At 42.7% G+C, this 22,615-nt stretch overlaps 1 protein-coding gene across 3 annotated transcripts in view; it reads left to right on the top strand.

The window, feature by feature from the left end:
* The first annotated feature begins 4,625 nt into the window (after positions 1–4,625).
* The window catches only part of DZIP1 (DAZ interacting zinc finger protein 1), a 39,988-nt gene continuing 21,998 nt past the window's right edge, over positions 4,626–22,615 (top strand). For 2 of the 3 annotated variants that reach the window (XM_065678052.1, XM_065678054.1), the window contains exons 1-9: positions 4,626–4,722; positions 7,373–7,442; positions 7,521–8,024; positions 13,627–13,711; positions 15,252–15,379; positions 18,621–18,782; positions 19,523–19,660; positions 20,950–21,012; positions 22,274–22,414. In XM_065678052.1, coding sequence (XP_065534124.1) covers positions 7,440–7,442; positions 7,521–8,024; positions 13,627–13,711; positions 15,252–15,379; positions 18,621–18,782; positions 19,523–19,660; positions 20,950–21,012; positions 22,274–22,414 — 1,224 coding nt within the window. In that variant the 5' untranslated portion in view covers positions 4,626–4,722; positions 7,373–7,439. The remainder of the gene's footprint in view (positions 4,723–7,372; positions 7,443–7,520; positions 8,025–13,626; positions 13,712–15,251; positions 15,380–18,620; positions 18,783–19,522; positions 19,661–20,949; positions 21,013–22,273; positions 22,415–22,615) is intronic. The other variant, XM_065678053.1, reaches the window with a different exon arrangement.

The following is a 22,615-nucleotide window of genomic DNA, read 5'->3' on the forward strand; positions in this document are numbered from 1 at the left end:
CCGAGTTTGATACTGGAGATGCTGGTGTAGGTTGCAGAAGACAGCTACAGCTGGGTTCGTATCTGAAATGAGGAAATCTTTGTCTGAACAAAATGTTCTTTTAGGCAAAACACCTATGTTTTTCACATACAGTAGTAGAAAATGCTACTGCCTCTGCCCAGTTGCAGTAGAAAGTGAGCATAATCAGCTCTTGGAAACAAGAAGGCAAAAACAATAAACCCAAACAGAAACACACCCTTCTCTATCTGTAGGTATATCAGCTTTATGTCTCTACATCTGTACCTACATCTCTGTCTCTCTCTGCCTATCTGCTGGGTTAGTGCAAATAAATCCTCACATCGCAGCAGCACTGGTAAGTGCAATGGAGGGCGTGTGCTGAGGACACCAGTTTGAAACACCAGAGCTGCAGGCAAGGCGAAGGGAGACAAGCTGCAGGGAACTGCAGCAGCGATGCTGTTGCAAAAGCTTTCATAACTGAAGGCAGGAAACAGGAGAAGCTGTGAAGGGACAGCTTGATGCCAATTCACACGGTGTCCTGAGTTGGTACCAAAAGGGAAGGGTGGGTTCCAGAGGGAAACGATCAAGGAGCAATGACCTCCCAAGGTGGGGGAAGAGCAGGGCCATGGGGAAAAGGAGGTGATGGATTGAAGTCTGTTCTCTGTGTTACAGAAACACATTGGGTGCTCGGGTAAGGGAGGTACTGACGCGTTTTCCTCTGCCGGGCAAAGGACTGGTGTCCTTGGGCACAGGCTGGCGTGTCCATTCATGGGCCCCAATGTCAGCCCTGTACCCATGGTCCTTTACACAAAAATTTCTCCTTCCTAGTTTCACAGGTATATGTCTATTTATGTGAATAAATCAGATAAATGGAAACTAACTGAAGCCCCAAACTGCAACTCTGCAAAGTGGTTTCCCTTATGTAACCATGATTTCACCAATAGACACTTTTCTGAGATATGAAGACTTGAAGCTTGTCTGCAGGTTTACACTGGCCATAGGACTTTCTGAGTCTCATGCTCTGCCAGGGAGGAGGAGAAGCCAGGAGGAAGCAGAGACAGGACACCTGACCCAAACTGACCAAAGGGGTATTCTATACCACAGCACATCATGCCCAGGATGTACCACTAGGAAGTTACCCGGAAGGGGTAGTTGACTGCTGGGTGGGGGTGAGGTATTGGTCGGCGGGTGGTGAGCAGTTGTATTCTCTTCCCTTGTTATTCCCTTTATCATTATTATTATTGGTGGTAGCAGTAGTGATTTGTGTTATACCTTAGTTATTAAACTGTTCTTATCTCAACCCTTGGGAGCTACATTCTTGCAATTCTCCTTCCCATCCCTCTGGGAGCGGGGGGGGGGAAGAACCGGGGGGGGCGGAGCAGACTGCGTGGCTGACTTGCCAACAGGGTTTAAACCACGACAGTCACTCTGAGAGTGCTATAGGAGAAAGATGTCTATTTCTCAGTTCCCAACATAGTTTTTCCACTGCCCTCTCAAATGAAAACATCTTGCAGAACATGTATGGCCTCCTCCTCCATGCCACAAAACAGAATGTGGCATGATTTTTTCACTTAATGCATTGCATTAGTACCCCAAGGGCACCGACAGGCCTGGCTGTCCCTGCTCATCCTCCCCACCTGCACAGGGCCCAGGACCCCATGTCAGCCCCCCAGGCCGTCAGCCCCTGCCCTAGTGACACCATAGAAGGGGCACTCTCCAGCTTCTCATAGCCAAGTCATGGGCCCCACATTGCCTTGGCACATCCCTATGCCTGGCAGGCATCCGATTCCCCAGGGCTGGGGCTACCCCAGTGAGCCCTGGCTGGCAGATGGTATGGGCCCTGGCTGCCGGATCATGCCCTGACATCCCATGGGGAGCAGCCGACCCACTCTGTGCCCTGACACCCTGCTGCCTGGCACACTTCCTAAATAGCCACGGCCATTGGATTTCACCCCAGAGTCAGAATACTCTCTCCTTTTTGTGCTCTCCAGTTTCAGGTACCCTCTATAAGCCTCACAAATACCTTGCTGCAGTCAATATCCTAGGTTTACTTCTTGCACTTTAACTCACTTTCCTCATCCCATCTTAATTCTTCCTTAGCATTTCTCACCAGCTTTCTATAAAAATGTTCCTACTTCCTAGAAATCTCTTCCTTACTCACCTTTCCTGAATTCTACCAAAACACCCCATATTCATCCTTGCACCATGTCAACAGAACATGGAAAGTCCTCCTAGAACAACAGACCATAGTTTCATAAAACGATCACACACAGAAACTACCTCTGGAGGACTCTTTTAATTGCCAGAGTCCTCCACATTAAGTAGAGGATGTAAGTAGTAACATAGACTTAACATTATTTGATAAATCTGGACAACTTTAAACCGTTCCCTACAGTAGGGTAGCACATGGAAAATAATGTTAGTACACAGTAATGAGATGCACAGGTTAGAATAGGGTAAGTGTGTAGGATTTGAAGTGTGACTTGGTAGAAGCAGCTGGGAATAAAACAATACAAGGGGGAAGAGCCAGCTTTGAGTCAGGACTCTAGAAAGTCTTTAGTGCCTCTGCAAATTTAGGTTCTTAAAATTCCCATTCAGCTGTTATCTATTACTGTAAGAAAACGTCGGTAGCTAACTGCAGAAGGAAGTATTTCACTGTCTCCTAGGCAACTAAAGAAAAAAAATACACCCTGTCTGAAAACACCCATAGCACTGTGTCTTCAAGGAATGAGCTGCTCTGAGTCATTTTCAGTGCTGGGCAGAAGCTGGGCATACCTTAGGCTAATTCACCTAGGGTGAGTTCAGAGGAGCATATCCCACATGTTCCCACAGTGCATGTTAAATGCGACGATTACTGAACTTCAGAAGGTGGCCAGTGGAGAGACTTACTGTCTCCCAATGCAGCAGTTCAGAGGGCAGATGGGCTGTGTGGCCAGGTATCAGCTGAAACCTTGGCTGAGGTAGTTGCCTACTGGATTTATGGTGATTGTACAGCACGTTCATTTGTGTACCAACAGTAATGACCTGTCTGCTCCAGCTGGCCTGCTGGCTGTCCTAAACCTCCTGCATCAAGTCATGCTGATGGGGAAAAGCTAAAATGCTCTTGTCCTCTCTCAGTAAATCCATGGATGTTTTAGGAGAGTACTTTTGTCACCAACCTATGAGATATGAGGAGGGGAGGAACCAGGCAGTAATGTGGGTTAAAGAATACCTGCTATTGCCAAGTGGGGCTGTACCACTTACAGCAAGTAATTAAAGATTAATCAAGCTCTGCAAGGAAGCAAGAGGGAAAGAATGAGATTGTCTATCAGACAGGGTGATGGCCCTCCCCTTACAGAATGGAAAACTCAGTTCTAGTTCTTGTTCCAAGGACTGCTTATGTATTTTATATTAAACAGATACTAGAAAAAGTGATCAAGATCCAAATGTTTCTGCACACTTCGTACACACCTTCCCTCATCCACTGATGATAATCTCTAACATTTTCTTACCTAGTTAGCGTTTACTTTGATGTAAAAAACAGCTTCAGCAAGAGATCCTTAGAAGGTGCCCTGGACAGACTGGGGTGTTGCCATTAGGACACTTCAAGGGCATGGGATATAAAGTCTCTTGGGTACATCTTGCTTTCCAAGTGAATACTCTAACCATTCACATAATGTGCTCATCAACTCCTACTGTATATTTGCCTCTAGGCCTGACCCATAGAGGCTGTGGCTGTCACGTTGCTAGTTTTCAAAGTCCTCTCTTCATTATTAGTGTCAAGTAAGGTTTACCGCACTAAAGCCTCAATATCCCCATCTTTCTCAGGCAATGCCTGCTTTACTAGCCCAACAGGAGCAGATCGGCAGAAGCAAAAGTCAGTACTGAGGACCTGACATCCACATTTTACACGTTCAGAATAACTCTAGCTTAATCTTCTAGATTGAATACCCATTAGTGATGGGAGCACACTGAGGTTCCCTTAGGGCATTAAAACCTGAAGCACCCAAATGATCACTTATTTTCTTAAAGCTGGTGTACTTGGGCAGCATATGTGCCCACGTCAACACTGTCACAACAGAATTTCATGGTTCATGAAGGAAAGCCGGTGTCTTGGTAGCTGTCTGAGCATGCGTGTTGAGAGCCAAAAGTTTTCCTTATGCTTATTGCATATGTACTTTGGGAAAAAAATGGTGTCTCCCTGGCCAAATGAAACTCCTCAGTGCAGATCAGGTGCTGTAAGCGTGCAAAGGCCATCTCCTCTGCTCAATTTGCCAGCATATATTTGCATTAAATACATACTGTCGTGGGTTTTCTTCCTTGCCACACAGGCTGCATGGTGTTTATTCTGGGAAAACACATGTCAAAATACTACAGGGAAGAAATAAAGAAAGAAAGAATTAGGAGGATCTGATGGAACCTGCAGCCGTTGGGGTGACTCCACCTGCCTGATACGATAGGTATTTTGATCGCTGATACTGTATTTCCCTCCGCCCCGGCCACGGCGTCCCCTTCCCCACTTCAGGAAAGCACGGCTGGAGCAGCGCCAGCCCCCCGCGCCGCTCCCGTCCGCCGCCCACCCACTCGCCGCGGCCCACGGGGCGGTGGGAGGTGCCAGGGCACGGGACGGGATGGGACGGGGGAGGTGAGGCCCGAGGTACCTCCTTCCGCGGCGCGCTCCGTTAACGGCCCGAGTTCGGAGCGGGGATCGGCCGCAGCCCCACCGCGCCTCCGCGGCAGCCTGAGGTGAGCGGAGGGGCTGTCCCCCGGAGGGTGAGGGGAGAGAAGCGCGGCCGTTGGGGCCTCTCCCCCGGGGGAGGCGGGGGGAGTGGGGCGGGAGGCCGCTCTCCGAGGCGAAGCCGGAGGCTTTGGCTGGAAGAAGGAGCCCCGCTTAGGGCCTCCCGCGGGCCCGGCCCTGCTCGGCCGCACTCCGCCGAACGCCCCGCTGCCGGGCCCGGGTCTGGCCTGCGGACACGACCGCGGTGCAAGACCGCTTTTCCCGGTGGGAAGGGGTGTTCGGGGGAGCAGGCCTCCGCCGCTGCCCGCCACGGGCCCATTACAGTGGTGCAGCCCCTAACCGAGGGGCACTGCGGACGGGTGATGGGCCTGACTTCTCCAAGGACGGAGTAAATCTGACAGAAAGGGAAAAAGAGATCCAAAACGGCTGTCGCAGCCCGTACGGACTTTCTGTCTCCACGGAGATGCCTGGGCGGCTTGTGCCTCGCCTCAGCTTCGCGAGGTGGTGCTCTGTTAAAGCAGGTTTAGTTGGAGCAGCAAGGAACTCTGTATGGATATTCCTGACTAAATGTGTTGTTCGAGGAGAATAAGTGTATCCACAGGTTTGGTTTAACTTTGCTGGCTTTAAGTAATCTGGGTTTTTTATTGAACCTACATATCGGTGAGTTACATACCGATACTGCCTGTGTGCTTTTTAAGGCTTCTCCTGCTTGACACACAAATTATTAGTTTACAAAATTCATATGCTTTCTATGTGAAGAAATTTCTCCTATGTCAAATAGATAGAGCATGTGGTAGGCTAAGGTCTTTGGGAGATAGGTTTCATTATGTAGAATCATAGAATAGTTAGGGTAGGAAAGGACCTTAAGATCATCTAGTTCCAACCCCCCTGCCATGGACAGGGACACCTCACACTAAACCATCCCACCCAAAGCTTCCTCCAACCTGGCCTTGAACAACTTTCCAGGAGAATCTGCTGCAAAATGTACAACTTAACAGTTCCTTTCACTAGGAATAATATCCAAATAGAAGTTTTCAAGGTTTTTTAAGGAATTCAAGGCATGAACACTTTCAACAGTAGTCAGTATTTGAGCATTTTTTACAAATCTAGCTGCTTACGGATTAAAGTATTATTTAGACATTCTAAATGGAAGTGTATCTGCAGTATCTAGAGGAGATACTTTTTTACCTGCTTCAGGAGTCAGTGCGAAGTTCAGTGGTAAACCAGGCAGATCTGTATTTGAGATATATCAAAAATGTTAAATAGATTTCTTTGAAGATAGCAATTGCTGAGGCCCTGTTTGTGGAAAATGAGGTGGCATCCTTGTAGAAGACTGCGGTGTTACAAACACCACGCAGTATCTTTCTAATTTCAGAAAAAGTCGTGATAGGACTTGCAGGAATGGTTCAGAGCTGTACCAGCAGAGGTTTAGACGACATTAGGAAGCATTTCTTTACCAAGAGAATGGTCAAACACAATAACAGCCTTCCTAGAGAGGTGGCTGATGCCTCAAGCCTGTCAGTATTTAATGGGCATTTGGACAATGCTCTCAACAACATGCTTTAACTTTTGGTCAGCCTACAGACACCCTGACCAACTTTGATCAGGCAATTGGACTGGATGATTGTTGTAGGTCCCTTCCAACTGAAATAGTCCATTGCATCCTACCTATGTCTGCTAAGATGGGGAAATTAAATGAGGCCAGGTGTATTTTAATACATCCATGTATGTGGGAAAAGCAAGCAGGCTTTTCAGCACAACAACCGACATAAAAACCTACTTAAAACTAAGAGCTTGTAATTCTGATGTACACAAGCAACTAGTTGCTTGGTGGTGAAGTTTTGGGGGTCCTTTCCAGCCCCAACTATTCTATGATTCTGTGATAAGTAGAGCTGAGGCAGAGTGACAGGCAGACATGGTGAAGTTGTAGGGTTGCATGGTTGCAGGAGGTAGTGTGATGCGTGGTGGTACCCAGTGGAGGTGTGTTGGTGTAATGAGAGAGGAGAGCACATGGAAACAGTATGCAAAGGGTGTATGGCCGTGTTAGGGTGGGGAGGGTGTGTGAAAGCACCTGGCAGAGGCTGGTGTGCAGCATAGGGAGGATGTGGAGTTGTGTATGGAGGCACAGGAGGTGCAGCAACATGAAGCAGATGTGCAGAGAAATGGCATATGTATCATAAGCTGATGGTGGGGACATGACAGGTGTCACCACATCTGGGAGATGAGTAGGTGAGGCTGGAGAAGGGCCTGGGACAGCACAACAGTAGACTGTAATGTGGTAGAGTGAGAAAGGTTTGTGAGTCAGGAGCAGTACGGAGGGACAGGGTGGTGAGTGGGGAGCATCCATGCAGCGAAGTGAAATAGTGTTTGTTGTTGCGTGTCATGCGTGAGGACAGTAAAGGATGCACTGGTGCCCGCACAGGGGTCCGCGGGAGGGGGCTGGTTAGCGGATCGCTGCTAGGAGAACGTGGAGGTGCTGGGGGAAGACGATGCTGGGATGGTGAAGTGAACGGGATTTATGTCGGTCGCGGATCCGAGGACCCGCTCGGAGGGGGGGGGGGGGGGGGGGGGGGGAGGAGTGTGTGCCATGTGTCGGGGGACGGCGGGGCGGCAGGAGGCGGCGGGGCCGGGCCTCACTCCCGCCTCTCCCCCGCGCAGGCTGAGGCTGCTATAGTAACGCGGCGGACGCCGGCGCTGAGCGGAGCCCGAGGGACGGATCCTGGCCATGGTGAGCGCCTTGTAGGCAGTGCGGGCGGTGGGATGGGGTGGGCGCCGGCCCATGCTGAGCCGTGTTTCTTCCTCGCAGCCCTTCACCGAGCGCGCCTACTACCCGCTGGCGGTGGGGGGAGCCGGCGCCGGCGCGGGGTCGGTGCCGTTTCCCGCCTTCCAGTTCCGCGACCGCCATGAGGGCCCGGACTGGCGGCGGCTGAGTGCCGTGGACGTGTGCCGGGTGTCGCGGGAGGGGGACGTGGCGGCCCTGCAGGAGCACCTGGAGCACGTCACCTTTTGCAGCGCCGAGCGGGAGCGCTGCCCGCACTGCCAGGGCCCCGCCGACCCGCTGCTGCTGAAGCTGCTGCGCCTGGCCCAGCTCTGCACCGAGTACCTACTGCACTCCCAGGAGTACCTCAGCGCCCAACTCGGCAGCCTGGAGGAGGCCCTGCGAGGCTCCCTGGCCCAGCGCGACCAGCTGGGCAAGGAAATGACACAGCGCACGCAGGAGATCAAGGTGCTAAAGGAGGAGTGCCGGCGGAGGAAGAAGATGATCAGCACCCAGCAGATGATGCTGGAGGCCCGAGCCAGCTACCACCAGGTGAGAGGAGAGGTCCTGGTGGCCCAGTAACCTACAGCTTACCAGGGATAGGCAGCAGCGCAGCTCTGCTCTGCCTGAGTGCATTCACTTGCTGGCTGAAAGGCTGGAGCTGCAGGGACTGGTGACCTTACAAAATTGGAGTGCATTGCCTGCAGGTGCTTTGCCTCTCATCTTTTCAGTTGGTATCACAGACATTCAGGAGAGTGCTGCACCATCTTTAACAAACCCTCTTTTTACTAACAGGTGTTTTTTATTCTTGGATTTGCTTTTGATGTGTCTGAAGTGTCAGATACACACACATACAAAACCTGTGATAAATATGTTGCTACTTTCTGTTGCTGTCTTTCCTTTTGTATCAACTACACGGTCAGAAAACACGCAGGGCAAGTACATCAGAACTGGTGCTAGGCAGTAACTTACCTGTCTGCAAGTTACCACTTTCCTTCAGTAACATTCTCTAGGCGCAAAGTTTCTGCTTGCGTATGTGACTCAGAAGTGACTCAGGCATTATGGTAAAGAGCCCAAGTGAGGTAGCTAATCTCTAACTCCACAACAATCTGTTCCTTAAGGGTTTTCTTAAGAGCCTTAGTGCATAGCTGTTCTGTCTCCCTGTGTTACGGCACTCTTTTTTTTGGGGGGGAGGGGTTTTTGTGTTCTGGGTGTCACAGTTTGGTTTAAATATTTTTCAGCTTCAGAATTTTTCAACAGGTCACAGGAAGCAGATTGCAGCTTGAAATGTAGTCTGAAGTCTGGAGAGTACACTGGACAGACTTGATGTGATTTTAGGCTAGCTCTTTGTGTCTATCAGTTTAAAGTTATAGTTCGGCTTTTTTGTTGTTGTTTGTGTTTTATTAATTCTTTGGGTACTCATAGTTCTGGTTGTTGAAATTCTCCTTGATCAATTAAATAGTTGTAATACAGAACCAACAAAAATTTTCTTATAGTACATCCAGTCTTATCCCACAGTGTGATACCAATTTCAGCAAGCTAGTAGAGTTTAATATTTCAAGACATCAGCTAAGTTGGTTCAGGTGTTTCTGTAAGGGAAGAAATACCTTCTGCCCCAAGACTAGAGCTATACATATGGTAGACTTCATGGAAACCTTGTCTAAATGCATATAAGTGTTAGTCTTAAGGACAAGCTGGTATAATTTTCAAAAGCCAAACAGAGCAGTTTGTGTGCGCTGTGTTGCACAAGAAAACTGACTGCATGCATCATTTTATGTATGAACTGAAATAATTCTGATACTGTGATTGCCAGCTAAGTATTTCCAAGTTTTCCTGAAATATTTGTAGAGTACAGCTGTCTCAGTGGCAGCTGAAGAACATGGCAGTGAACTTGGCTCATCACTAAGCTTCTGTTCAGTGGCATTACAATAAAGCAGACATGGAAAAGCCATTTCCTTTTTTTAATTTCATTTCGTATAAAGTAAACATCTGATGTTCCCCTTTTTTCTTTTCTTTGATAGAAAATTCTTGTCTCCCGAAGTTATTTAGGTTCATGTGGGAAAAGTTAAGTCCAGGGAGTGATATTGAACAGTTCTTGCAGTTCCTACAGTGTTTCAAGGGTTCTGAGTGTGTGTGAATGAAAGGTAAATGAAACTCTTCCTAGGGTTTGTAAGCGCAGAGTAGCAGTGTGATCAGTAAATAATAACTGTGTGATAAACAATAATCGTGTGTTATTTATCCATGCCATGATATGGAGTGATCTGCAGTGCCAGATAATAGGGGTTTTACTCCTGAGGGGGTACTTCATATTCCATCACCTTAAAGTCTTGTCTGTTTTGCAACGGAGTCTGTAAATAGTTACTTGTCTGTTTTAGTGGAGATACATTTTATGTTTTATGTAACCATGCTTTGGAATTCAGATTTAATGACTTAATCCACCACTACTGTAAGTTTAACCATGAATCATAGAATCGTAGAATAGTTAGGGTTGGAAAGGACCTTAAAATCATCTAGTTCCAACACCCCTGCCATGGGCAGGCATGCCTAACCCTAGACCATGTCAACCAAGGCTCTGTTCAACCTGGCCTTGAACATCACCAGTTCACAACTTCCTTGGGCAACCCATTCCAGTGCCTCACCACCCTAACAGGAAAGAACTTCCTCCTTGTATCCAATCTAAACTTCCCCTGTTTAAGTTTTAACCCGTTACCCCTTGTCCTGTCACTACAGTCCCTAATGAAGAGTCCCTCCCCAGCATCCTTTTAGGCCCCCTTCAGATACTGGAAGGCTGCTATGAGGTCTCCATGCAGCCTTCTCTTCTCCAAGCTGAACAGCCCCAACTTTCTCAGCCTGTCTTCACACTGGAGGTGCTCTAGTCTCCTGATCACCCTCGTGGCCCTCCTCTGGACTTGTTCCAAGAATTCCATGTCCTTTTTCTGTTGAGGACACCAGAACTGCACACAATACTCCAGGTGAGGTCTCAGGAGAGCAGAGTAGAGGGGCAGGATCACCTCCTTCGACCTGCTGGTCACACTCCTTTTGATGCAGCCCAGGATACGGTTGGCTTTCTGGGCGGTGAGCGCACACTGAAGCCAGCTCATGTTCATCTTTTCATCAACCAACACCCTCAAGTCCTCCACGGTGCTGCTCTGAATCTCTTCTCTGCCCAACCTGTAGCTGTGCCTGGGATTGCTCCGACCCAGGTGTAGGACCTTGCACTTGGCATGGTTAAACTTCATAAGGTTGGCATCAGCCCACCTCACAAACATGTCAATGTCCCTCTGGATGGCATCCCTTCCCTCCAGTGTATCAACCAGACCACACAGCTTGGTGTCATCGGCAAACTTGCTGAGGGCACACTCGATCCCACTGTCCATGTCACCAACAAAGATGTTGAATAGGACTGGTCCCAACACCGATCCCTGAGGGACACCACTCATTACTGGTTACTGGACAATGGGCCATTGACCACACCTCTGCGTGCGGCCATCCAGCCAGTTCTTTATCCACTGAGTGATCCACCTATCAAATTGATGTCTCTCCAATTTAGAGACAAGGATGTCATGTGGGACAGTGTCAAACGCATTGCACAAGTCCAGGTAGATGACATCAACTGCTCTACCCCTGTACTGTAGCCCCATCATAGAAGGCCACCGAATTGGTCAGGCAGGATTTCCCCTTAGTGAAGCCATGCTGGGTGTCACCAAGCACCTTGTTGTTTTTCATGTGCCTTAGCATGCCTTCCAGGAGAATGTGCTCCAAGATTTTGCCAGGCACAGAGGTGAGACTGACTGGTCTGTAATTCCCTGGGTCTCCCATTTTCCACTTCTTGAAAATGGGCATGATATTGCTCTTTTTCCAGTCTTCGGGAACTTCACCTGACTGCCATGATTTTTCAAATATGATGGCCAGTGGCTTAGCAACTTCATTCGCCAGCTCCTTCAGGACTCGCAGATGGATTTTTTCAGGTCCCGTGGACTTCTGCACATTCAGGTTCTTAAGATGGTCTCGAACCAGATCCTCTCCTACAGTGGGCCCAAGATCTTCATTTTCACAGTCCCTGTGTCTGCCTTCCAAGACTTGGGTGGTGTGGTCAGAGCCTTTGCCAGTGAAGACCGAGGCAAAGAAGTCATTCTGAACCTCAGCCTTCTCCAAATCCAGGGTAGCCAGTTCTCCCAATAGCTTCCCGTGAGGGCCCACTTTGTCCCTAGTCTGTCTTTGATTTGCAGTGTACCTATAGAATCCCTTCCTGTTCTCTTTCACATCCCTAGCCAAGTTTAATTCTAACTGGGCCTTAGCTTTCCTAACCTGGTCCCTAGCTTCCCTGGCAACATCCCTGTATTCTTCCCAGGCCACCTGTCCTTTCTTCCACCTTTTAAAAGCCTCTTTTTCCCCCTCTATGTTTCCTCAGCAGTTCCTTATCCATCCAAGGAGGTCTTCTGGCCCTCCTACTGCACTTCCTTCTAGTTGGGACGCAACACTCCTGAGCTTGCAGTAGGTGAGCCTTAAATATCAATCAACAGTCTTGGCCCCCCCGCCCTCTGGGGCTGTATCCCATGGAACCTACTAAGCAGGTTCTTGAAGAGGCTGAAGTTTGCTCTCTTGACGTCCAGGGCAGCGAGCTTGCTGCACGCTTTTCTCACTGTCCTGAGGATCTCGAACTTGACCATCTCATGATCAGTACAACCAAGGCTGCCCTGGAGCATCACATTTCCAACCAGCCTTTCCCTGTTGGTGAGCATGAGGTCAAGCATGGCACCTCTCCTTGTTCCTATTACTTGCAGAAGGAAGTTGTCTTCCACACAATCGAAATACTACTATAAAATGATACTTGGTACCTGTAAGTCCTAAATTTAAGACTCATTGGCCATACCTTCATCTGAGTAGTGCACATTTAATTTTAAATAAGTTTTTCACTTTTTTGATACTTGGTTCAGAAATCTTACATTCTCAGGCACAGTGTAGGCATGAAGTGCACATTGTGTCTAACTCTGTGAAAAATAGTTGCAAGAATAATGTCACATAATTCAAAACCTGAATATTCCCTGTGTTAAACCTGTCTCCTGAAGTAAGAGCTTGCTTTCACTGCCAGCAAGTCAAACTGACATGAAGTTTGTGCTTGAATGGATAACATTATTTCACAGCCAATTTCATTCCATAAATCATGTACAATCTGTTCCACTGTAAGATCCCTCTTGGTTGGCAGTAATGCTTTGCTGCCATACTCTCCCTCTTTACTATGGTTTTATGTTAGCACTTTTTTTTTGTATTTGTTCAACAAAATTTGTCTTAATAATTCATGTCTTTAGGGTTTGCTGAAAGACGTATTTAATAGGATACCTGACTATCAGTGGAAGTAGTGTAAATATTACATGAAATCTGGGAATTTGAGTATGGTGACAAGATCTTGAATCTGTTAAGTCATTCACAGTCATATTACACTGATAAGGAAAAAGGCCTCAGCTGAGCATTTGTGGTTTATTGAAATGTATTTATTCGAAAAGAAGGAGTATGAAAAAGAAGTAAGAAGCAACCCTGCCTAAAGTGATTTGGGCTCTGATTCATAGTTTTACCAGTATGTTGCAATGCAAAATCTGTAGGTGTAGCTTCTGTCCTTGTACTGCCCATCTGTTTTTAATATTCTGAACATTACTGAGATGGACTTTGAAGGTGAACCAAAAAAAAAAAAAAGAAAATTTTAAATGAGTAGGATCCAAATTTGACTTAAAATCTGACTTGAAATTAAAAAATAGTAAGTACGTTTTAGGAACAGTAATTGAAAACAGCTTTATGCTTCAGAAGAGTGCTAGTTAGCATACTAATATATGTACCTTTTCTTGCAAACCGATATACTGTTACCTTATCTTGAAGTGTCTGAACTTCTGAAAACTCAAGTATAGTCAAACCCATCTTTCTTGGGTTTTTTTCCAGCTGTGTGGTGCTCGCCTTTGCTGTGATACAAGAATCTTAGGAGTACCTGAGCTGTTAGCTGGCTGGAGTCAATGTTTATTTTGCTGAATAGTGTTGTCTTACTTTTTCCTTGCATACTCACGTCTTATCTGTGGTGTATATTTGAATTTGAGCTTGTTTTGCCAAACAGATGTTACTAACAATAACTAACATGGTTTTGTTTATTTTTTTTTACTTTTTGTAGTGTCAGCTTTGTGAAAAGGCTTTTATGAACTATTCCTTTTTACAAAGTCACATGCAAAGACGTCATCCAGAAGAATCTCAGATTGGTATGTACTTTAATATTATCAAAAAAATTAAGATAAATGGTATATGTGATACAGTGAGGATGTGCAGTTCATGATTTTGTGTAACTGGGAATAATGATTTTTGGTTCCATTTTTAGGTGGCAGATACCAATTTGTGTAAATGCAAGCAACACTGACTAACAAAATGTATTGGGTGACATGTTTCAGTTTATAGAAAATAATTAACAAAAAATTGTGTGCCATATTTACAGTCCCTTTTCAAACTAATATTTCCACTGAATAGTCAGTAGCAGACTTCAGGGCACACTTTTTGTGTGTAGGTGTGTGTATTATGAAGGTGTGTGTAAAATGAATAAATTGCACTAGGGACAATACATTTTGTGAATATATGTATGTATATGAATTATCAGTCATATAATAATCCAGCTCACCTGAAAAAAGTTTGAATGTGATCAGACTCTCGTGAACTAAACTGACTAAAATATAGTGAGAAAGAGAAACTATCAAGAATAATCTAACTTCAGGTATTTATGATAATCTCTGTTGCTATACCACTAATTTACATACTTTTGCCTCTCTGAATTGAAAAATATTTATTTTGAAAAGCAATGCTCTCAAAATTTGTTTCGCTTATCTCTAAATTCTCTCCTTCCTGTTAGGCTGCATGCTTATGGTTTATTGCTAAGGACTAATAAGTATTGACAAATGGCAGTTATTAGAAATGAGTTAGGAAAAAAGAGCGCTTGGGAGGAGAAAGAGAGGGAAGAATCTAGTGGGGTCTGAACTGTAGCTTGTCAGGCAAATAAAACAGCAGGAAGAGTGAGAGGGTCTGGGTAAGCATCTGAGTAAGCGTTAATATATTGGAAGAAGAAAGCTTGTGTGCTTTACGCTTGATAAAAATGGTAGTGGAAGATGCTGCAGAAACAGTAGAATTAATTATTATACAAAGAATTAGTCTGAAATGGCTGAAATGTGAGGGAAATACTCCATACAGTTATTTCTGAAATAATATTCTGCCTTGTGCTCAGATTCCCAGATGATGGGCTAGTAAATCCTTGGTAAATTACTAAAATGTTTCAAGATTAAAGATTGCTATATTTTTTGCATATTTAACATGGGTTTTTTACAGTGACATTCTTCCTGACTCATTGCAGATAAATAATGAGTTGTATTCCAAATGGATTCCTTACAAAAGTTATTTAGAATAATAAATTAAACTTATCAGAATTGAATTAATGAGGTTCACTTTGTCCTTCACGTGTCATTTTTGAGTCTGTGTTGCTTAGATTACTTTGAAATTATAGAATACTTTTTCTTTTAAATATTGTATAAACTATTTCACATGTCATTGATACATGTATTTTCAGTCTTTGAGGATAAGTTAGCAGTTAAACACGTACATATTTAAGAATATCTTTGGTGAATCATAGTAGTGGGAGGGAAGTGGTCTAAGAGAGCCACACTTCATGAAGATGCTACTGAAACACTATAGAAATGCATTTGCAGTATCACATCTATAGAAATTACAACAAATATTTTAAAAATCTGTGTTTCCTTTAAGCAGAGCAGAAGAGGAAAGCAAAGACAGACAAATTGCAGGATGAGATTGATAAACTGAAGGAGCAGTTGCAGCTCACCAAATCCCAGTTAGAGGCTGAACAGCAGGCTAACGTGGTCAGGTTTTCTAAGGTAACATGTGCTAAGTAATGTGAACGTCTCAAAAACATTAGTACTTTGGACTGTGCTAATTCATTTTGTAACTGGAACAGAACAAAACATATCTACAACTTTCCTCTCTGGCAGGGATGTGCTTGGGCATTAGGTAATTTATAGAATCATAGAATGGCTGGGGTTGGAAAGGACCTTAAAATCATTTAGTTCCAACCCCCCTGCCATGGGCAGAAACACGTCACCCTAGACCATGTTGCCCAAGGCTCTAATATTATAATATCTAATAATATTATATAATTCTTACAACCACTTTCTCGTTACTTTCATTTTAGACATATTTTAAATGAATACTTGAGGAAGCACTTCTGTGAGCACTTGCCAGTTCATAAGCTGTATAGGCTGTTACTGAAGCAAATAAAATTGCCTTGCTGTGGGGAAATACAAGCTATTTTTGGCATAATAATATTTTGTAGTGTGTAAGTCTTTCTTAGATCTAACTGTGATTTTATATGTGACATTACAAACTGAGTAGTTCTTTGCCGTGGAGAACTTTACTGTCTAACAGGGATGTAAACCAGTTCAAGGAAGAGAGACTGAGAAAAAACAAAGCAGTCTGGAGCTTGCATGTTGGTCTGTAAACCCTTAGGATTTGGCTGACCAGAGAGCGAAAGGAGAAAGTAGTGTTAGCTACTGCTATGTGAATGAAGAGACCTTGAACCAGAATGATTTAAAAGCAGTAATTATCTATTTGTAATCACATGCAAGGCTTTGTTTAGTATTATACTGAATCTTCTAAGTATACTTACTGGCTCAGAAAGAGAAAATAGAGTCTCTTAAGTTACTTGTATAATTACTTTTTTTGTTTTTCAACTTCGGTAATTTCAGGTCATCTCACAGCTTGCATTTCTGTTCAAGTAAATACAATCATTATTTGCTATAGAAATAGGGGTAGATTATCTTTTTTTTAGCAGTGGAAAGGCTTTGTGCTTCAGTTTGAGGAGCAAATTCTTGGTATAAGAAACAAATATGTCCCATGATTGAGTTAAATTTTGATCTTTGTGTTGCAGTTTGCCCTATATTACATTCAAAAGCAGTGTTTTGTGGTTGTTAACCTGACTTGTGAGAACCTTCTCTCAATATTTAGAACTTCTAAATGGCTTTCCTAGGGGAGTATGAGGAGCTTCAAACATAAAGCCAACCATTATATTTTGAAAGCAACCTTGCATTTTGAATTTAAATAAAGAAAACACAGATATCATTAATTATTTTCTTCCTTGTTTTCAGAGGAAAATCTGGTCTTCTGTAAAACATGTAGTGTTTCTTTCCCTGAACACTGCTTCAGACTCTTCTTTATCCAGTCTTCTTCTTCCCCTTTTCTTTCAGCTTCCTGGTTTGGTTTGTTTTGTTGGTTTTTTTTTTTTTCCATTTTCAAAAGTACTGAATTACCAGATGAAGAACATGGCTAGAGTTTTACTTAGGAATGTAAGCCCTGTGTGAATATGTGCTAGGCATGCTACTCATTCATTCCGTACCTCACTTTTGAGAGGTACAGCAATTATATATTTCTCCTGCCCCTAATGAATTGTTCTTCTTATGAAATGGGACTTGGAGTGTGCGTAACAGGGCAGTGTACACTTTTTAGTGCCTATGGGGTCTATTTTGAAGTCACTTGTTTTAGCTGAGACTCCTAACTACAAGTGGACTACCTGAAATGTCCTGAACCTGCAGCCTGCAGTGTTACACAGCAAGGAGCTTTCAAATCTTCCGTGTTTTTCTGGCATTTCAGGGAAGATAGGAATGTGAAGTGTGGCTGGTTGCAGTTTGTCTGCCATGACTGACACCCACTGTCAATTCAGATATCATTGTGTTGTTGTCTTCTGACTGAAAGAGCAGATCTTTCCCTTTGATTATTTTTTTTTTTTTAGGATAACACTGCTGGAGGGAATTTGGATAAAACCTGTCATACTTCCCATTCTTGGTCACTTCTACTCCTTTGAGGTGAAAGGATGCGGAAGACCCCATTCTTCATGACTGTACAATGATTGCTTGTTATAATTAGCCAGAGAACAAATTCAGAGTGAATCTGTGATGGAAAGATGTAGGGATTGCCTACGAAGTGTGTATATTCTGGGCGGTGAAATGCAGGACTTCAGACAAGTTGAGGACTATAGAAAAGTGCATGACTAGGTAGTGGAATGATAATTTAACAGATAAAGTGGGTTAACTGTATATGGGAAAAAATAGTTCTAAATTTGTCTACAAAGTTATGGTCTCTGAGCTGAGTTTTATTACTGAAGGAGAAGATCTTAAGGTTGTGATAGATACATAGTTCCATGGAAGCATCAGCCCAGTGGTTAATAGCAGTCAGCAAAGAAAATCAAATATTACAAATTAGTCTGAAAAATGGCTGTGCAAGCCACAGCCTAAATTATATGTGTGGGTCTAGTCCCTTCATCTCAAATATGATATGTTATTATAATAAAAGTTATGGAGATGGTCTACAAAGTTGATCAATCTGTATTTAGAGTGACTGAGCATGCTAAGAGTTGTCAGTCTGAAAAAGAGACAATGGCTCGGTGGAGATGGAGGGTGAGATACTGATGGCTGCAAAATGATGAGTTACATAGAGTGCATAGGTATTAATAATTCACTTTCTTTTCCAGTTAAGGACTTGGCATCCATCAAATGAACCTAGCAGGAGCCAGATTCAGACAAAAAAACCCTCAAAACTTGCCTCTTCATTCAACTTGTGGATCTCATTGGCAAAAGATGTTGCAGTTGCTAAAAGCTGACACAGCCACAAGGGATAACTGCAAAAGTGTATGAAGAGAAATGTATTGAAGGTTATTGAGTTTACAAAACTCTGTCTGGCTGAGGAAGTCCTCTGAGCTGGAAACAGTTGGCAGCTTGGAGACTATTAAGGAGAATGTGTGTGTTTGCCCTGGTATTATCTTTTCCCACCTAAATGCTTATGGTCTCTGTGAGAAACAGGATGCTGAATTAAGCAGATCTTTGATATGACCAACTAAGGTTGTTCATGTGTTATTCAATGAAAAATAATGAACTACCAAAATGTCTTACCAAAATATAGCAAAATGTGTAGTTACCCCAAAATTCTTCTGAAACTGGTGGATTTTATGTTTTTTAATGTGAGAGTATTGCGCATTGGAAGTGACTGCTTCCCACACATAGTTTGGGTGCTTGAATTGGTATTGCATGTGCGGAAAAATAACAAATAATTCTTTTCATATAATTTCAGGAATGTGAACAGCAAAAATCAAAAGAAGAAGAAATTCTGCAGTCATTTCATAAATGGAAAGAGGAGGAAAAAGAGAAATTGGCTGATGAAATAGAAAAAGTGAAAGAGATGTTTATGAAAGAGCTTAAAGAGTTGTCTTCAAGAAATTCAACATTAGAAAATGTAAGTGATTTACATTTTCCAACATTTTAAGGCATGAATCCCTTATAATAGATGGCAGTGAACTTCACATATTTGAAACATGATGTAGTCATCTTAGAGGTCTTCTTACAAAACTCTAAAAATAATGGTTTGATGATAGCCATAATTCTATCTTTGTATACTGGTGCTTTAGGAACATAATTTCAGTTCTTTTTTAAATAGATGAATGAATAGTTCTAGATGAACTAATTATGCCTTCAGCAACTATGTCAGTTTTTTCTTACTCTTCAACCTTTGAATGTCTGTTTACAGATGGGTAGATATGATTGATGTCTGTTAGGTGTGCTTACACTAATATTCTTGTAACTGGCATGGAGGCGACTAACTGCTGGGTTATAGTCCTGACAGTATAACTGCATGTGTTTTCAATGCATGCTCTAGAAATGCTTTCCATAATTTTCACCAGAAAGAGAGCTGTAGAAGTATAGGTGGGTCAGAAAACAAATATGCACAGTATTACCAGAGTAGCTTGTATTTTGTAGCTGCTATGTCCTGTGTGCACTTGCAAGGCGTATTTATGTTAGATGTATATATTAATAATTATGTGAAACTCGATAAATGCTGAACTCATTATAAATGTGAAGAGTATCTGATGCAGTCTCTGTATAGTTATGTTTGAAGTAAATTGTGTATTAAATAATAAAATGTGTATGCAGGTTGCTAAATTCTCTCCTCCCCCTCCCTCCCTCGCCTCCTTCTAGCAACTGGTAGAATTACGAAAGTCCAGTATGCCACAAAAATCCAACTTAGGGACATTGAAAGACAGCCAGGACTTTACAGAAGAGGAACCTCAGAGTCCTCAGGATTATCGCAGCCTTGTCAAGCTTCTTGAAAAACAGGTAACACTATAACTTAATGTATTGCTTTTGACAGACTACTTGTGTTCTTTTTACTTTTGTACATCTCTGAATACGGTTTTAAATACGTAAATAAAATTGTCATCTCTCTCAAGGCCCACACTATCTCCTTTTTGAAGATTTACTATTATTTAGTACAACCTTTATAATGAAGATCGAGGCATTATTTCGCTTATGCTTTATAAATGAACTAATTGTTATTTATTTATATTCTCTTATTCTTTGTGATTAAATATAACTAGTATTACCCAGTATGCTTTCAGTTCAGTTCCAGAGTGCTCTGATAGAGCATTTATGTCTGCTCATCTGTGAGGCCACTTAAAAATTGGAATTGTCCATTATCCAAGATGAAAAAAAAAAAAAGTTGAGAAACTTTCTGATGGGATCTGTCAACACAAGGTTTTTGGGCCGTATGGAGCACTTCAGCTTGGCAGGTTAAACTTCTGTACCAGGACTATGTCATCTGACCAGCATGGATGCCGGTGCTGATGCAAATCAATTGGGCAATCCAAAGTCCCACTTGTAGTAAGGATTGAGATAGAAAGGGCCACAGCGGCCAAGGTTGTTGCATTGCTCTGAGACTTACCTGCATGTCCAGGTTGTTCCTGTTAAAAAAAAAAAAAAAAAGAAAAAAAAGAGTGTGAGGCCTTTGGAAATACCCACAAACCTTTTTACTCCTTTTTTTGACACTTTGAGACATGCATTATACATTTCATGGTTCTTGGAATGTGAACATCTTTGTATATTGCTGATATATAAAGCTACCGGTATCAAGATGAAGTATCTAAACATTCAGAAGTTTAGATACTTCAGTTAGTTTTACTTTATGGGTATTTTTTTATTTCATCAAGGAAGATTCACTTCACTCTGAAATTCATATATTAATACCTTTTTTAATCAACATTACACAAAATTCATTGCTAATGAGTACTTGAAATGACATTATTTTTGGGGAAAAAAGCTCTGCGCCTACTACTCTAATTGTTAATACACAGAGATGCATCAAAATACTAGTGTATTTCTTACAGTTACTATGGATGCAAATTAAGGAGCAAATATGTAGTTTCTAGAGTGATTGGTAAGAAAACCATACTCAGATGTATAAAACATGCTGATGACTGTTCTAGGTCTTAAATATGGGGTTACTCAAGTTTCATATCATCAGTAATCTTTTCAGTGTTTATGCTTTATTTAGAAAAGTAAAGCTACATATATCAAACTAAACGGTAATGCATTGTTAACAGGAGTAAATATTAATTTCATCTATGCAGGAAAATAAGTGGACATCTAGAATACAAGCCCTAAATCATGACCATGAGACAGAAAAGTCCCTGGTAAGTGGCACAGCAAACCAACTAACGGGAGATTTTTTTTCTTACTTTATTACCCTTTCAGTAGTTCTGAATATGCTGTAATACATCTGTTGCATTAGAAAGCCTAGATATCAAGAGTTGTAAGAGTCTCTTAGACCTGTTTATTACCTTTTTCTTTCAGTTATGCTAGGAGCTTGAGGTTTCAGTCAAGGCTAAGGCTGAAACAGAATTTGTCACTTAAGAATCTGACAAGTCCATTGTGTTCCTGTTATCCACTTGAAACTGTATCTCTTTTCTGAAGAGCTTATTGTTAGTTCTTCAAGGACTGTGTCATTATACAGTGTTTTCTGTGTTACATGGATATGCTGGAAAGTTGAGATATAACTTGCCAACATGTAGCTTTCATCTGCCCTGTACCTTCTGCTGCCATGTACCTATGCTCAGTCTTTTTTTTTTTCTTCTTTTCTGTCACTTCTCTGCTGCTTTTTTAGTTGCAGCTTTCTAATGCAGAATCCGTTCAGCTTTTCCAGGAAAAAACACCATGGCATTTTATTTTGCATCAGTTTATGTATTTTACTATACAGAGCTTTATTCCTCAGATTTTTTTTTATGTCTGCATTTCTTTTTAATCTCTTTCCAGCTTTGTTTCTCTTGCTTCTTTTCCTTTCATTTTCCTTTCATCTGCGTGAGCATGTAAGAACTGAGCAGATCATAGTGGTCTGACCAATGCTTCTCCTCCTCTGGCAAGAAAGCAGTGGGGAGGAACCATGGAACATTCCCCAAAAAGGATGTAGTTATTGATACACCCACATACAATGCAAGAATAGAATAAGGGAGGAGTAATGTAAGTATTACTTTTGGGATGGTGCACTTAAAACATATTGTTCCCTTTCTTCTACATTCAGAGCTAATGGGTTTTTCATGCAAATTCATATCTCATCTCCTTATTTGATTACATTATTTGATAGTATTTATAACCAAATACTTTTGTAGATTTGTATGCTTTTTCCTGCAATCTTATTTTTAGGCAATCTCAGCAATGTGTATGCATGTCCTTTTCTTTGTATTGAGATTTAGGTAGTCTTCCTTGTGTAAATAAAAAATGATCCTGACAGCTGTAAAATATGTGAATCCCAATGAAACCACAGGAGACATTAAGGTTTTTATGGGGGGAAAGAAAAGTTAAAAATATTTAAGCATGACATTTGCTTGTTTAAACTGTTTAGAATTACAGTATTTCCTATAATAATATGAAGTTACTTTTCTTCTGATTGCTTTCTAGCTGCTGTCACAGATTGAGAAACTTAAATTATCAGTGAGAGAAGACCTGAATAAAAATAATGCCTTTTACAAGAGGAGGATAGAAGAGTTGGGGCAGAGGCTACAGGAGCAGAATGATCTGATTATTACTCAGAAGAAGCAGGTCTGTTTTGTGAAGCATTCGATGTTTCAGAGAGCATAAAACACAGAGAAACATTTTACTAGCATTTGATCTTTGATATATCTCTGGTCGCATATTGACTGTGTCTGTACGGCTTGAACTTCTTTTTGGGGAATTGGAGTGCAGAACATTGTTTTAATCATAGAACTGCTTAGGTTGGTAAAGACCCTTAAGATCATGGAG

The sequence above is a fragment of the Lathamus discolor genome, chromosome 4 (assembly GCF_037157495.1).
Source record: "Lathamus discolor isolate bLatDis1 chromosome 4, bLatDis1.hap1, whole genome shotgun sequence".
Taxonomy (NCBI): Eukaryota; Metazoa; Chordata; class Aves; order Psittaciformes; family Psittacidae; genus Lathamus; species Lathamus discolor.